The 15,042-nt window shown below is 37.8% G+C and overlaps 1 protein-coding gene and 1 long non-coding RNA gene across 2 annotated transcripts in view; both read left to right on the forward strand.

Moving 5' to 3' along the window:
* The first annotated feature begins 244 nt into the window (after positions 1–244).
* LOC108166283 (uncharacterized) lies at positions 245–3,376 on the forward strand. The gene is made up of 5 exons (XR_001776598.1): positions 245–573; positions 927–1,095; positions 1,510–1,658; positions 1,768–1,852; positions 1,930–3,376. It is a non-coding gene; the product is annotated as an uncharacterized LOC108166283 (long non-coding RNA).
* A 1,369-nt stretch (positions 3,377–4,745) lies between these two features.
* The window catches only part of LOC103465113 (inter-alpha-trypsin inhibitor heavy chain H3-like), a 17,556-nt gene continuing 7,259 nt past the window's right edge, over positions 4,746–15,042 (forward strand). The window contains exons 1-13 of the mRNA XM_008409686.2: positions 4,746–4,881; positions 6,731–6,891; positions 6,997–7,101; positions 7,251–7,413; positions 7,490–7,600; positions 8,553–8,681; positions 8,809–8,925; positions 9,037–9,205; positions 9,286–9,396; positions 9,646–9,827; positions 9,922–10,101; positions 10,188–10,309; positions 11,147–11,337. Coding sequence (XP_008407908.1) covers positions 4,810–4,881; positions 6,731–6,891; positions 6,997–7,101; positions 7,251–7,413; positions 7,490–7,600; positions 8,553–8,681; positions 8,809–8,925; positions 9,037–9,205; positions 9,286–9,396; positions 9,646–9,827; positions 9,922–10,101; positions 10,188–10,309; positions 11,147–11,337 — 1,813 coding nt within the window. The 5' untranslated portion in view covers positions 4,746–4,809. The remainder of the gene's footprint in view (positions 4,882–6,730; positions 6,892–6,996; positions 7,102–7,250; positions 7,414–7,489; positions 7,601–8,552; positions 8,682–8,808; positions 8,926–9,036; positions 9,206–9,285; positions 9,397–9,645; positions 9,828–9,921; positions 10,102–10,187; positions 10,310–11,146; positions 11,338–15,042) is intronic.

Consider the following 15,042-nt stretch of genomic DNA (forward strand, 5'->3'; position numbering starts at 1 on the left):
ATTTGACAGCCTGTTATCTTTAGTGAGGAAAAAAAAATACAATTATTTGTTCTGTGAATTAACAATTTTGGAAATTCTAATTAACCTAAAACAGCGTGTGTGTGTGTGTGGGTGCGTGGTTGTGTGTCCTGTGTGTCTCTGTGTTGCCCTGCGACAGACTGGCGACCTGTCCAGGGTGACCCCCACCCCTTGCCCGGAACGTTAGCTGGAGATAGGCACCAGCACCTCCCGACCCCACCAAGGGACAATGGTGTAAAGAAAACGGATGGTTATGCTGTGCTCTTATTGAGTCTGAGATGCAAAGAACTCTACAGATCAGAGCCCAATAAAACTAAATTTGGATTGAATAGTGATTAGGAAATTTGCAAACACGAATCTTTTGATGTTTAGGATGTTTCTGGAAATAAAAATAAATGTTTTTTATTTTTTATATCTGTTTAACCCCACCTGTCATTTTCTTGTTAGCTCCTGTTTCCCACAGATTTGTGATGGAAACTGTGAATAACACTTATCCACTCTGCTTTGACATTACTGGAGCTGTAATTATTAAACTCCTTCATCATGCCAGCACAGGTCCGTATCAATACTTGTTCATCTCTTCCAATTGGGAGATAGAAAAGGAAATGTTTGAGAAAACTAGATTTTTTTTTTTACCTCGATAGACCAATTCAAAAAGTTTTGCTTTAGGAATTATAGATGCTAAAGTAGTTAGGAAGGTATTTTGTTAGTTAGGTCTTCCAACCTTTTTACAAGAAAGTGGAATTTAAGGTATCATTTGGTGCTTCTATAAAACAAAAACAAAAAACAAAGAAAATCTGAATTACGCATGAAGAACTGCAGTGTGAATGTAGCTAAACAGAGTTTCCTCTGTCTCATGTTTTAATTAAAGTAATAATGCAGAGATGAGCGGCCTCTTTTCCCTTTAGAGCTTCACATAAATGGTGTGTTGGACTCAAGACAAAATCATGGCTTCAAAGAGATCGTCATCCACGTCGGCGCAAACTACAGTATCAAGGTGGAACCAGAGAGAATCAGCCTTCAACAGGGACAAAATATAACTTACCACACAAGAAAGGAAAACATCACAGCTGGAAGGTGACTTTGTTCTTAAAAATTCATTATTGTTACTGATCCCCAAAGTAAATTTTTTAATCAAGGCTTTTATCAAGCTGATTCAAAGATGCAGAACTTATATGTGATTAGTAGAGAAAACACAGTAAATAAATATGTCAAATAATGCTATCTGAAAGTTGCTCTTGAGGCTCGTCTAAAGTTTCACAATTTGACGCATTAGGGCCGTCAATGCATTTCATAAGAATTTTATGTGAAAGACCAAAACAAATGACCAAATAACAGTAAAAGTGGACATAAAATTCTACAAGTTGTTTATTATTTCTTTTTTTAAATAAATGAAGATCTTATTAGGCAATCGGGCCCTTATTCATTTTCACACTTATATTTTATTACCACCAATTGCCCTCAAAAGCCATTTCATGCCTATTTTTCTAGATTTACAGTGAACAGGGGTAGAAGGCAAACAGAAGTTACAGATGGCGACATGAGGTTGGTCGTCTTAGTCCATGACACGGGAAGGTGGAAATTCCTTTGGCCTGTTTTAAGACAGCTGCCATCTGCTGGTGACACTGAAGGACTTTTAGGTGAGCGACTTTTCTGTTTTTGTTCACCTATTTGCCTTAATTTAAGTGCACACTGTTTGCTGGGGTTGTATTGTTTTGTAAATGTTTTCTTGTTGGATTTTGTGTACAGCTTTAAATCATGTGCAGTATGAAGAGGTTCATCAAGATGGCCACACAAAAGTGAAGATGGCAAACCGAGAGACTCTTGCTCAGCGGTACTTTTTGCCGTTTGATTAACAAATTTTACAAGAGAAAAATGCAGCAGTGAAAATATTTTTTCTTCTCTTTTCAGTTCCACAGTCGCTGACCTCAGGATTAGGAGACCTGCAGAAATCGACTGTTGGCTTCTTCCCGCTGACTTTGTCCTGCAAAGACCTTTGACTGATTTTCTCGTTGCCCGTGTTTAACTGAAAGTCATGATAAATAATTCAGAAAAAGTACAAGTTACAACTTGATCCAAAAATAACTAGTTTAATTTACCATGATAAAATGCACAGAACATAGGATTGATACAAAATTACAATTAATTAGTCTGAAAGAGGATTTAATTTGTAGTTAGGAGGTTATCTTATCAGATATTTCAAATACATGTTTTGTAATGATCAAAAATAGGATTCATTTGCAGTCAAATGAATAGTTCAGAATCATATTTTTTCTAAATTGCATCATGGTTTAGTTTTCAGCCACTACTGAAAGAGAGAAGTGATGAACAAAATACAACAAAAACACTACTTGAGCAAATATTATGTGGCTAGAGATGAACATACAGAATATTAACTAAGCTTATGACAGGGTGAGCTTTAATCAATAACTTAAGGTCTCCATAAAGTTTAGAGGCAGAAGTTTCTCAGCATAATATTAAGGCATAATGTCTAAGGCAAACATCCCCCCAAGTTTGGAAGAACAAGGACAGTTCAGGAGGGATAGTAAAGGGAAACTTTGTTATGTCCTCAAAAAGCCGCCTTGTCATAAGAATCTAAACTACTTTGATCTAGAACTTGTATGTGTCACTTTTTTTTTTTTTTACCCGTTATTCTTACAGTTCAGTGGTTTGCTCAGCTGACACAGTCTAAACACAGATGTTGTCTGACCTGAATCCCATTCTTTGGATAAGGGAAAGTATTTATTAGTTTAGCCACTGGATTGTCAGAACTCATGGTTCTGACAGTCCAGTGGTCTGTTCAGCTGACAGAGAATCTAAACACAGATGTTGTCTGACCTGAATGCTGTTCTGTGAATAAGGGAAAACATTTATTAGGTTTTATGGCTCCGGTCATTAAATGGTTTCCCATTTTTGAAAGCATCAGAATCAAACGGGACATTAGGCTCCAAAATCAAATCCTTGAGTGATGCTGAGCACATCGAGGCATCGGAGAGAAACAAGTCAAAGGTTGGCAGGAACAAAAGCTAGACCACAAAACATCTGGAGCACAAATATAAAAACAAAACCGTACTGAACTGGTTGTGTTCAGTATAGTTGATTCACTGATTGGATCAGTGCCATTCAGTCTGGCACTGACTGGATGAGGAGAATGTCTTCGTATGTTCATTTTCGGGTCTTTTATTTGCTTCTGAGTTTAAGAGCTCAGCTGCGCGCCCTGAGGTTGCAGCTTCCTGGAGAGAAAAATGTCACCCAGCCTGATGAGCCAATCACAGATGGACTTTAGTAAGAATGTGGCTGTATGTGTGCATTAGACTACCAATAAAAAAACAATAAATACATCTTTCCCTTCTTTGCATTCCAGTGTCTTACACATTAACCCTCTTTGTGTCGGTGTGTATTTTTATAAGTCTTTAAGACTCAAATTAAATACTTTAATAATAAATAGATCCTTAAAAGACTAACAATACTAAACTGAGACAATCTATTATGGGAGATGTCGAAAAATCACGTTACGGTTGGTTGTTTTACAAATGCTGATAATATGAAAAAGAGTTCTAAGGGCTAGGCTGAGGTGGATTTTGGTTCTAATCAAAATATTTCACAAAACTGCAATGGAAAAACTTTTTTACATCACACAAGTCACACGATCAACAGCAGAACTGGCGAAAACGACCTAGAAGACGACAGGAAGTAGTAAGCGGATGATGATGATGTTTTTTTGGACAATGAGCAATGTTATTGCATCACACAGTTCATAAAAGTTGTGTGTTATTTGAACATTTTGAATCCATAACTCTTGTGTAAAATCACCGACTACAGAATCTCCAAAATGCTGCATTCACAGCCACTCCCAAGTATAAGAGGCTTTTAACTTCAACGCATGAATAAGACGCCAACGTCTTCTCTGATGGCTGATAGATGATGAGTGCTAGCGCCATGGCAACAGTTACATATATTTTATGTAAATGTTTATATCTGTCGCTGTAAAAATTTTTTATGATTTATCACGTGAAAAAGCTTTTTCACATATGATTTTAAGTTAATTTCTTTAATGGAGACATTGCAGGTGCAAAATTGTACTTTTTCAACATCAGCAGAAAGTAAAAAAAAACAATACTGCACATTTGTAGAAAATGCACATTTGTATACAAATAGTGACCTTAACTGAGAGAATGTCAAGCAATTGTATATTAAAGTAAATATTGAGACTGAGGGAAGGTAAATAAGTAACAGACAGAGCCGAGCTAGACACAAAAGTATCTATTGAAACAAAAAGTTAAAATCCCTAACAGTAACATAAGAGAAAGATCCAAAATGCACAGAGGGAATAAGTAGAAAGCCAAACAAAGAAATAAACTTATGGCAAGTCCCTAATTACAATACTGAGCAAAGATAAATGAACAGAATAAGACAAGTGCCTGTAATAAAGGACTAAATGACAAGACCTGCCTAAACAGTAACAAAGAAATCAGAACACAAACAAATGAAAATCGAAGCCCAGTCATCCAAGGTCAATTTTCAGACAATTGCCTTACTTTTTCGACAGCATAGATTACACCCACACAACCCATTTACTATTGGATTTTACTTTGGGGGAGGGAGAAGGTGGAACTGATTTGGTGGGTGGATTTATCCATGTGACTGTTTTTTTTTATCATTTCAAAGAAGATCAGGAGGGAGGAGACTAAGGAAAAATGTTCTTTAAAATGTTTTCAAATAAAGTGTGTACTGTGCATTTTGAGTCTTGGAGTTCAGAAGACAGCTGCTTCTGTTTGACTGTGGTCCATCATGAGGAGAGGAGTGGTGCAACTCTCCCTTTTTGGGGTTCTGGTGACTCTAGCTGCTGCACAACCAAAGAAGGTACGATCTGAGGGAACGATAACCACAAGAAAGACAACTGAATAAATAAATAAATGTGTATATTTTGAATATATATTTTTGGTTTTACTATTTAATGAAACAGACTTATTGTTTGTTCAATTATCAGTTTTGTTCTAACAGTTTGAACTCTGCTTCAGATAAATAGAACAAACTGAGTGAAGAGCCGTTGCTCTTTGAACCCTTAATGTTGTTTTGGGCTGATTGATTATCCACTGTCTGCATGTGTTTACATTGTTTGTGTTTGCAAAATGAAACTGCTGTATTGTAGCAGAAAAATTAAATAGTTTACTTAGTTATGAGGAAGGAAGATGATAATGTGCATTGTGATGTGATTAAAATTAAAATTTATTCATGCAGATTTAGCTAAAAACAAAATCATAAAACTATTACAAAATGAACTGTTGTTGTGGAAAAATCAAGACAGCAGCAGATTCATTTTTATGCCTTCACTGCAAATCTTTTGCTTGTCTGTTAAACCACAAAAACAGCAGGAATAAATTCACAAGTGAAATAAACTCTTTATATGTGACATAAAGAGACAAAAACGTATAGAAATGTCCCAAATGACAAGTCAACTGTAAGTTTATCACTATGATTATTTTATTTCCAAGTTCTTCTTTAAGCTGTGAATATGTTCCACTGTCTTTAAAAATAAACTCATTAATGTATATGAATAAAATATAAAAAGCCTTAACATAAAATGAGATACAGTTTGTTAGGGTCAAACTAAATGAAAACATTGTTGGTAAACATTTAGCACAAGGACAAATGTTCAGAGCTATTTTTTTTTCTTGTCAAATCCCACATGTTCAATATAAATATTCATAAAAACGTCTTTCAGTAAATAATGAGAATTTACAATGTGGTTATTAGAACTTAAAATGAGGAACATTATTCAGTGAAAAGTAAAAAACGTCATTTTGGTTGTATGTTTAAAGCTCCTATCTCTAGGCTTCTTTTCTAAACAGGTTCAAAGAGCAGATCAGAGTTCGAATGTGTTTTTAGCTTCCGAGGAGAATCTTTACCTGCATTTAACTCCACCAACAAATGTGTTTTTATACATGTATGCCTGACATTTTGTGAACAAACAAGTTGTTTTAAGTAACATGAAGTCTCTGTTTGCGATTATTGAGGCTGAGACGAGAAAAATAGATTTGGTTGATACTATTTCAAATGACGAATGTTATGTTTAGATTTAAATTGAATTAAATTGTTTGTTTTTTTGTCACAAGGAACTATTTATTTGCACTAGTTTCTAGTTGTGACTTTAGAAAATAAAATTGCACAGTTTATTCACATTTAAATGAGTCATTATGCATGCATTTATAGAAAAATTGCCCACATTTATTTATGTTTATGTGAATATGCAGATTGTGAAGAAAACAGTAACGTTTGCTGAAGGCTGGACATAATTTTGTCAAAGAAGAAGAAACAAGTTTAGAAAACAAAAAGAAAAAAAAGGATTAGTGATGTTACAAAAATGTAGAATCTGTCCTCTTTATCAGATAGTTTTGCCTCTAGTTGCGCAAATATTTTTTTTTTCTAAGTCAAATTGTAGAACATTTAATTGAGTTACTCATTATTTTTTAGGTGAACCTCATTTTCAACACAAAGTGCAGAGTAGCGTAACAAGTGACAACGGTCTGTGAAACACTATTTGTATGTTTGCCATTAGGACTTGTGTATGCAGAAAATATGAACTATTAGATCAATTCATATGAGTAGAGTTTGTCCACAGTCTATAATAAGGTTTCATCCATCAATGCAGAAAAATGAATTGTTTCTCAATTGGGTGTCTGCTGCTGAGTTGCTGTCTGTGTTTAAACAGGACGACTGGGACATTTACAGCTTTCACATCAACTCCACTGTGACCGGCCGATACGCCACCACCGTTATGACAAGCCGCGTTGTGAATCGCATGACTGAATCGAAAGAAGTTGAATTCCATGTTCAGATTCCCAAAAATGCCTTCATCAGTAAATTCACGATGTGAGTGGAAGAAAGACTTGTGACAGCGTCTGATATTTTGACATAACTACTATTTTGTGATAAATCGTTGTTCTAGTTTCAGATATTTTTTTCTCATGTCTTTAGGCTTATTGATGGTCAAATGTATGATGGAGTTGTAAAAACTAAGGAGCAGGCTCAGCAACAGTACACTCAGGCTGTGTCTCGTGGTCAGAGTGCTGGGATTGTCAGGTAACTCCGTCCCAATTCCCTCAGATAAATGTTTTTTCTGGTGTCCCACACTTTCTCTATGCATGTTTTTGAATATCTGCAGTCAGAAATATTTAAGATTGAAACGTCTAACATCTTGCAATAATTGCAGTTTCTGCTTTTGTTCTCAGCTCTGTAGGGAGAACCATGGAGGAATTTAAGACCTCTGTAACTTTGGCGGCCCACAAAAAGGTCACCTTTGAGCTCACTTACGAGGAGCTGCTGAAGCGAACCCATGGCAAATACGAGCTGCAGATCCACGCTCGCCCCATGCAGCCTGTCAAAGACTTCAAGGTTTATCGATGATGGTGAAAATAACATCAGTTGTGGTGATGAATGCTTCTAATTGCTTTGTTTTTCTAACTACAAGGTTGATGTGCACATTCACGAGAAAGCCGGCATCAGTTTCATTGATGTGAAAGGAGGACTGAGCACCAATGTCTTGGCTAATGCTATCACTAAAACACGTACAGATGAACAGGTACAGCTGGTCCTAAGACTATTGTCTCTTTTATCTTCAGTATAGCAGTTGGCTCAACATTTTAAGAAGTGAATTATGTTTTGTTTTTCTTCATTGCACATATGTTGCTCATGATGTAATGTATGCTATGGCACAAGGAATGAATGCCATTTTGTTTCCAGTTCTTAAAAGCAATTTAGAATACTGAACTCACTTAACTGACACTCTGGAAAGAAACACTACATTTCACTGTTGGATATGTTATATATAGTATTTTATCCGTTACCTGATAAAGTTTTGTTCTGATTGTGTTCTTATCTTATTTTGAAGGAATACATTTTCAGTATTTCAAGGTCTTTGATTATTGGGTTTTCTTTCTCTTCTGACTCTGAAAATAAGCAAATTATGTAGTTAATTAATGAACACAAAGTCCATCATAGCACCAATTTAAATGATTTCCCTTTATATTATCACTTAAATACACATCAAATAAATACACAAATGTGAACACAACAGTGCAAAGCCTCCTGTGTGACATAAGAAACATCCATCCATTTTCTTTCACCCTTGTCCCTCAGTGGGGTCGGGAGGGTTGCTGGTGCCCATCTCCAGCTAATGTTCTGGGCGAGAGGCAGGGTACACCCTGGACAGGTTGCCAGTCTGTCGCAGGGCAACACAGAGACACACAACCATGCACACACACACTCACACCTAGGGGCAATTTGGAAAGGCCAATTAACCTAACAGTCATGTTTAAAACAAAAAAAACAGTCATGTTTTTTTTGGACTGTGGGAGGAAACCGGAGTACCCGGAGAAAACCCACGCATGCACAGGGAGAACATGCAAACTCCATGCAGAAAGACCGGGGCCGGGAATCGAACCCAGAACCTTCGTGCTGCAAGGCAACAGATCTACCAACTGCGCCACTGTGCAGCCCGACATAAGAAACATAATTCTCTTATGTTGTTTCAGGCATGGGTGCATTTTTATCCTACGGTGGACCAACAGACAACTTGTGACAGCTGTGGAGAGCGGGGTCTGAATGGAGATCTGATTGTTGTTTATGACGTAAATCGAGGCAACAGATTGGGCGACATCAAGGTGAAACACTCCTGAAAACAGTTACTATTACAGTTAGATATGAAGATGTGTGTAGCTTAAAACATGACCAAAAAGTTGAAATATCTTTCACTCTTTCACTCATTTGCATGTTCTTACTTCTTCCAAGACTTTGGACGGATACTTTGTCCATCACTTTGCTCCATCAGACCTTCCCCGAATACCAAAGAACGTCGTCTTTGTTATAGATCGAAGTGGCTCAATGAACGGCAGAAAAATGCAACAGGTAAATTATTTCAAAGGCTTGTTACAATTAAACAAACAGTGTTTGATTCACCCAAAACAAATTTTGATCGACTGTTTCTTACCTGATTATTTATGTGTGTCTCTTCCACAGACCAGAACTGCTTTAATCCATATATTGAACGACCTGGCAGAAGACGACTTCTTTGGTCTTCTCAGTTTTGACAGCGAAATATCTCACTGGAGAAGAGAACTCGTTCAGGCCGTCAGTGCAAATTTAAAGGGTGCCAAGCAATTTGCACGTGGTATCACCGACAGAGGAAGTGAGATTTCTCAGTACACAGGAATACAAACATCTTGCAGCAGGGTGACAATTAATGAATTTTATTTTTACTTCTTTCAGCCACAGACATCAACGCAGCAGTGCTGGAAGGGGCTCGCATGCTGAATGCACATCCTAGAGAAGGCTCAGCTTCCATCCTAATACTTCTCACAGATGGAGACCCAACATCAGGTACATTTAAAACACACTCACATGCACTAGAATAAACACCTTCGAAATGTTAATTCAATAATGAGATATTTACTCTGTTGGTACTTAGTCCATTTTTTCCATTCACAATATATCACCATCCTGTTAAAATTATGAATATGTTAAAAGTTTTAATCATATATTTCTGTACATAGTCTTTTGACATGTCAGATGGCTGTCAGGTTTTACGAGGGTTGGAAATGTTTCTAGCAGTTTCTGGTGTCGTTCTAGGAGTGACAAATCACGAAGCAATACAATCAAATGTAAGACAGGCCATCGCAGGAAAGTTTCCTCTCTACTGCCTTGGTTTTGGATTTGATGTCAATTTTGAGTTCTTGGAGAAAATGTCTTTGGGGAACAATGGTGTAGCAAGAAGGATCTATGAAGACTCTGACGCTGATTTGCAGCTCAAGGTATCCTCCTCCATCTCACCAATACTCTTATCAATTTCCAACATTTGTATGCAGAAACCTGCCATCTTCACTGTATAAAACTATACATCAACAGGGCTTTTATGAAGAAGTGGCCACTCCTCTCCTAACAGACGTCACAATGATCTACGTCGGTGGAACCAATCTGACCCAGACTAATTTCAGTCAGTACTATAACGGCTCTGAGATCGTGGTGGCTGGTGAGATCATCGACAACAACGTAGAAAACTTTGTGCCAGAAGTTATTGCAATTTCAGTAAGGATCAATCTATAATGGACTTTTTTCTAGATTATTTTAAAAAGTTGTGCAATAACTTTAAAATTGTTTGTGCATTATGACAGAGTAAACAAAAAGTGACATTTTCTAACACAAACAACTCTGTGGATTCTTCTGCTGGAATTGCCGATGGACTTCTTCAAAGGGTTTGGGCTTATCTTACTGTGAAACAACTTCTGGAGAAAGAGTAAGTGGTACAATACGTCACATTTCATTTTTTATTTCTATTTTATTTAGGATTCTGTTTTCCAGTTTTCCACTACTGAATTGCCTTTGTGCCAAAACAAAACTCTTGGTATTGATGGTAAATTTTTAGTCAAACTGATGGGAGAGAGGATGGAATTGACAGAAGGCAGATACATCAGCACACCATATAGACAGCCCCACCCATAAAAGATAATCAGTAAGACAAAAATAATCAAATAAATATTTCGCCTTAGCTTTTACCATTTATTCCGTGGTGTAAAGTTCCAGCTAAAACGCTGGATTCAGCTGTGGAGGAAGCAGCAGTAGTAGTGAGTACATTAGTAGTAGAAGGGGACGCAGAAGCAGCAGTACAGTAACGGGAGAGGCGGAGGAAGCGCTGCTCCCCACACTGAGCAGCATGAGTCCCTGCTATCTGGAGAGCCGACAGCCAGCTGGATCTAACCTCAGTGGTCCATTCTGAGCAGCCATCTGCTAACCAACTGGGAGTTTAAAAATAAAGAGCAAATTTGCTGAAATTATATATTATCTTATTGTATCACCCTGGAAAGAAGAACATTTCAAATGACTAATTCACAGCTAAAAATGAATAATCATGATGGCTGAATCTAATTGCAGCTCCATGAATGTTATAGTCATTGTAAAAAGGAAGTGCGCTCTAGAGTTTCACATTTTAAAAGCAGCTGTCAGACAAAAATATACCATCTGAATGACAATGTTCACGATCTTGGATGAAAAGCATAAACATTCAAAGCGTAAAAGTGGCCAATGTTTTGCTGCTGTTTATCTCAGTTGTCACATTGTAATTGCTACGATGCAGGCTGCTGGTATCTGGACCTGAGAAAGAGAAAGTGAAGAGCAACGCCTTGGAGCTGTCCCTGAAGTACAGCTTTGTGACCCCACTCACTTCCATGGTGGTCACCAAGCCACAGGGGGAGGACATGGATGTCCTCCACAAACCCAAAGAGGGTGACGGACCCCGGTTCGACAGTTACGCCACACCAGCCAACAGTAAATGTCTCCTTCTCTGCCTTCTTTTTTATGGAATCAATGACAGTAAGATGCATCATGATGAAATGATGATAAAGCATTTTTTTTAAAATAATCATTTAGATTAAATGTCTATCTTTGAAAAATTGGACGCACAGCAGGGTAAATGTGTTCCCTTTAATCTGTAATATTAGGCAAATATAAAACAAAAAAGAGTCTTTGAAAACGATAACTCAGATTATATTGTGTGAAAAATGCTTGATTTTTCTTGGACATACAGTTTAATTTAACAAAAAATACAGCAAAAGTATGGAGAGCCATTTCAGCCAAAATAAAATAAATAAATAAATGAGTAAAATAAATAAATGAGTAAAAAAATAAATAAATGGCTAAAGTAAATAAATAAATGAGTAATCAGCATCTTTATTCCCATTTATATTTATTCCCAAATTTATTTCTACCTGGCCTTGCCAATTATTTATTTATTTATTTATTTATTTATTTATTTATTTATTTATTTATTTATTTATTTATTTATTTAATTTTTCCTGAAATGTCTCTCCATACAAAAGCAGCCTTGATTAAACAGTTACAATTTTAATTTACCATGTTTAAATTAAGTTTGATAAAAAAAAAAAATGAAAATAAAGAGTTACGGCGGCCATTCGCTCTGCTGTCTCATAGAAGATGGCTGACGCTGTTACGTACGACTCAGCGCTCCATGAGGCGTCTACGTATGGGCCCACAATATGGAAGACTTCTTCTTCACCAACACACTGCACGCCTATTCGTGCACTGCTGCCTCTCACTGGTGGAGATGGTGTATTGCACTACTTAAAACAGCCTTAAATAATGTTTCAAATGCTAAGTTCACAAGTGCTTTGTAGACATCTTGCTGTAAAACTTTAGGATCAATTAAATTAAGAAATTTAAGACTAAACAAAATGGCAGAGCAATATAATATTACCACATAAAGCTAGCTTTAAAAATAGGTATGGGCCCACAATAGGGGCCCACAATATAGGTATTTTTAAGCTTTAAAAATACCTATTTTTAAAGCTTAATTGGTAATACTTTTATAACAAATTTATGTAAGATCATGATTTCTTGGTTAATGTCAAGTTGTCATAACAAAGACGTTTTGAATAATGTCAACTTTGTATTAAAGGTGTCATGATTTACCAAATGACACTTTATGACAACAGTCATATATATTCATGAAGACTTATTCATGTTCTTCACAGGTGTTATGCCAGTCTTATTTACACCCCTTCAAATAAAGTGCTACCAAAGTGTTAAACCCAGTGGTACTTCGTTACTGTACTTAAGTACAATTTTCGTGTATCTGTACTTTACTTAAGTAAATTTAATAATGGATGCTTTCTACTTTTACTCCACTACATTTTACAGTAAGTATCTGTACTTTCTACTTCACTACATTTCAACAAAACTGTCGCGTTACTCGTTACATCCAAGTCGCATTGCTCTTTTTTTTCCCGTTAAAATGTGAAGTTCAGGGACTTAAGGTGGCGCCGTGAAATCCAAGCAATAACGTGACTTACGTGTCTGTTGTCACCCATCGCCTCCACCTTTATGCGCACACGAAGCTCCAAGACATGCGCAGTGGTTTCCTCTGAGCGGGAGGGGGATGTCCGTCTAATCGTCAGTAATATAATAGCGCTGCATAAATTGATATAGCTACATGTAAAATCAGCAGCGCTTCGCTTTCACAGACGGTGGGGGACTTCATCCAACTTTTAGCGTCTCTTGGAAGGAAAGCTTAAAGAAAGGTAAGCTCCGTGGACATGATGTTAGCAAAGCTAGCTGTACAGAGACACATGTTGCATCTGCGATGAAAAAAAGTTGTCACTCATGCACTGAATTATTGTGTGGAGGTGTTGACTGAGGTGTCGCATWTATGGGACAACGCTGGTACCAAAGTGCGATATAGTGATATGACATTCAGGAGCGATCCGATTCTTCTGGAYGGATCTTTACTGATTAAATTTATTTCAGCTCTAAGCATTAAATATCTAGTTTTTTTGTGGGAATGTGAATCTTTCAGATCAATTTGAGAAGTAATTTTGATAGGTAAAAGTAACATTTTTTGTGTCATGTAGTGCGGGGTGCTGGTTTTGACCTGGTCTTGGGTTGGTGGTCTTGACTACAACACTGCTACTGGCTCCTTGGTTGCCTGTCCTCTCCCACCCACCTTCTTTCCATCCCCTTTCTGTTGGATTTCTTTAAAAATAAATGCCACTAGTGGCAAAAAAAGTAAAGTTCATGTTATGTTAGGACAGGAGACCAGATGTTTTCATCCCTGAAATTGTGATGCATAGAATCACATATCTAAGTCTAAACTATGTTACAGAGTAAACACAACATGCTTTATCTGTGGCGTTGTTCATTAAAATGGCACATTTCTAATGTATTAAAATTAAATACGATCGGTACGCTTAATGAGGAAGATGGCGGCGGCGGCAGCAACAGCAGGAGTTTACCGTCCTGACAATGCCTCTTTTCGCAGAAAACCTGAAGTCTACAATACTACATGCGGTAAAGTGATTGTGGAAGATGAGTTCTTACATTTTATCTCTGCCAAGATAAAAACACTGCCGCACGATGACATTGTTTTGTTGGCTACAAACAATTTCTCATCTGACTGGATTGAAGAGTCCAAACGTCTCCTGTATGAACTWTGCCCAGCAAAACAGCGTAACATCAAACATAAGGGCGCACAGAAAGATGTAAATAATGTGAAGGATTGCTTGAAGTTGTTAAACGAGCGTGGTGAGAATATTCCCCGTTTTGTTTCKCAYTACCTGGACGACCTTCCACCTGTTGGCTTCGGCAGCATTGATGCCTCGGCTCTGCTCGGTAGAATGGAGCGTCTAAGCCAGGAAGTCTCTGTGCTAAGAGGAGCTATGGAAGCTCAGGCCACTGTGAGCGAAAATCTTGGACGAGCRACGGTGAATTTGGAGCGCCGGCTGACGGATATTGAAACACCTCATGAATCTAGTCGGGCTAACGAACCCGTGAATGGATCGACGCAAACTGAGGCRCAATTGGAAGGGCTACGTGGAGAAGATGCTAAMCGGCMGCAACCAGAAGACGCTTCCACTCAACAAGTCCTGTCTCCGGCTTGGAGTACTGTTTTGARGGAAGGGAAGCCGAAGCCCCAGAAACCCTTGAAGGGAGCTGTGTCACTGGGACATGGAATACAAAATCGTCGAAARCGGGAGCAACGCAAAGGAGGAATTATTGGCACTGGCACAGCGAATAACATCCCAGTGGTTAAAACCAAGCTGGTAAGTGTCTTTGCTACGAAATTCTCTCCCGACCTCAATGCTGATCTCTGCGTGCCTATCTGACAGAGAAACTTGGCCAATCGGTGACATGCAGGAAGATAGACTCGATGCATAACCGATTTAGCTCGTTTCATATAACTGCAGAGTGCTCTGAAGTTACAGAAATGTACGATCCAAAACTCTGGCCATCGGGTGTGTATGTGCGTCGCTACTTTGAGGCGCGCAGATCAAAAAATAACAGTATCCGTTTGGCTCAAACATCAGAGACTGGTGTACTGCAGCAAGAAAACGTATCTGCATCTGTAGCACCGCAGATGAGCAACGGCCACGCAGATCCTGATCAATAAATGACTGATATTAATATTGTGTCATATAATGCGCGAGGTCTGCGTGTTGGACACAGTGAAACAGACAGAGC

The sequence above is a fragment of the Poecilia reticulata genome, linkage group LG5, assembly GCF_000633615.1.
Source record: "Poecilia reticulata strain Guanapo linkage group LG5, Guppy_female_1.0+MT, whole genome shotgun sequence".
NCBI lineage: Eukaryota > Metazoa > Chordata > Actinopteri > Cyprinodontiformes > Poeciliidae > Poecilia > Poecilia reticulata.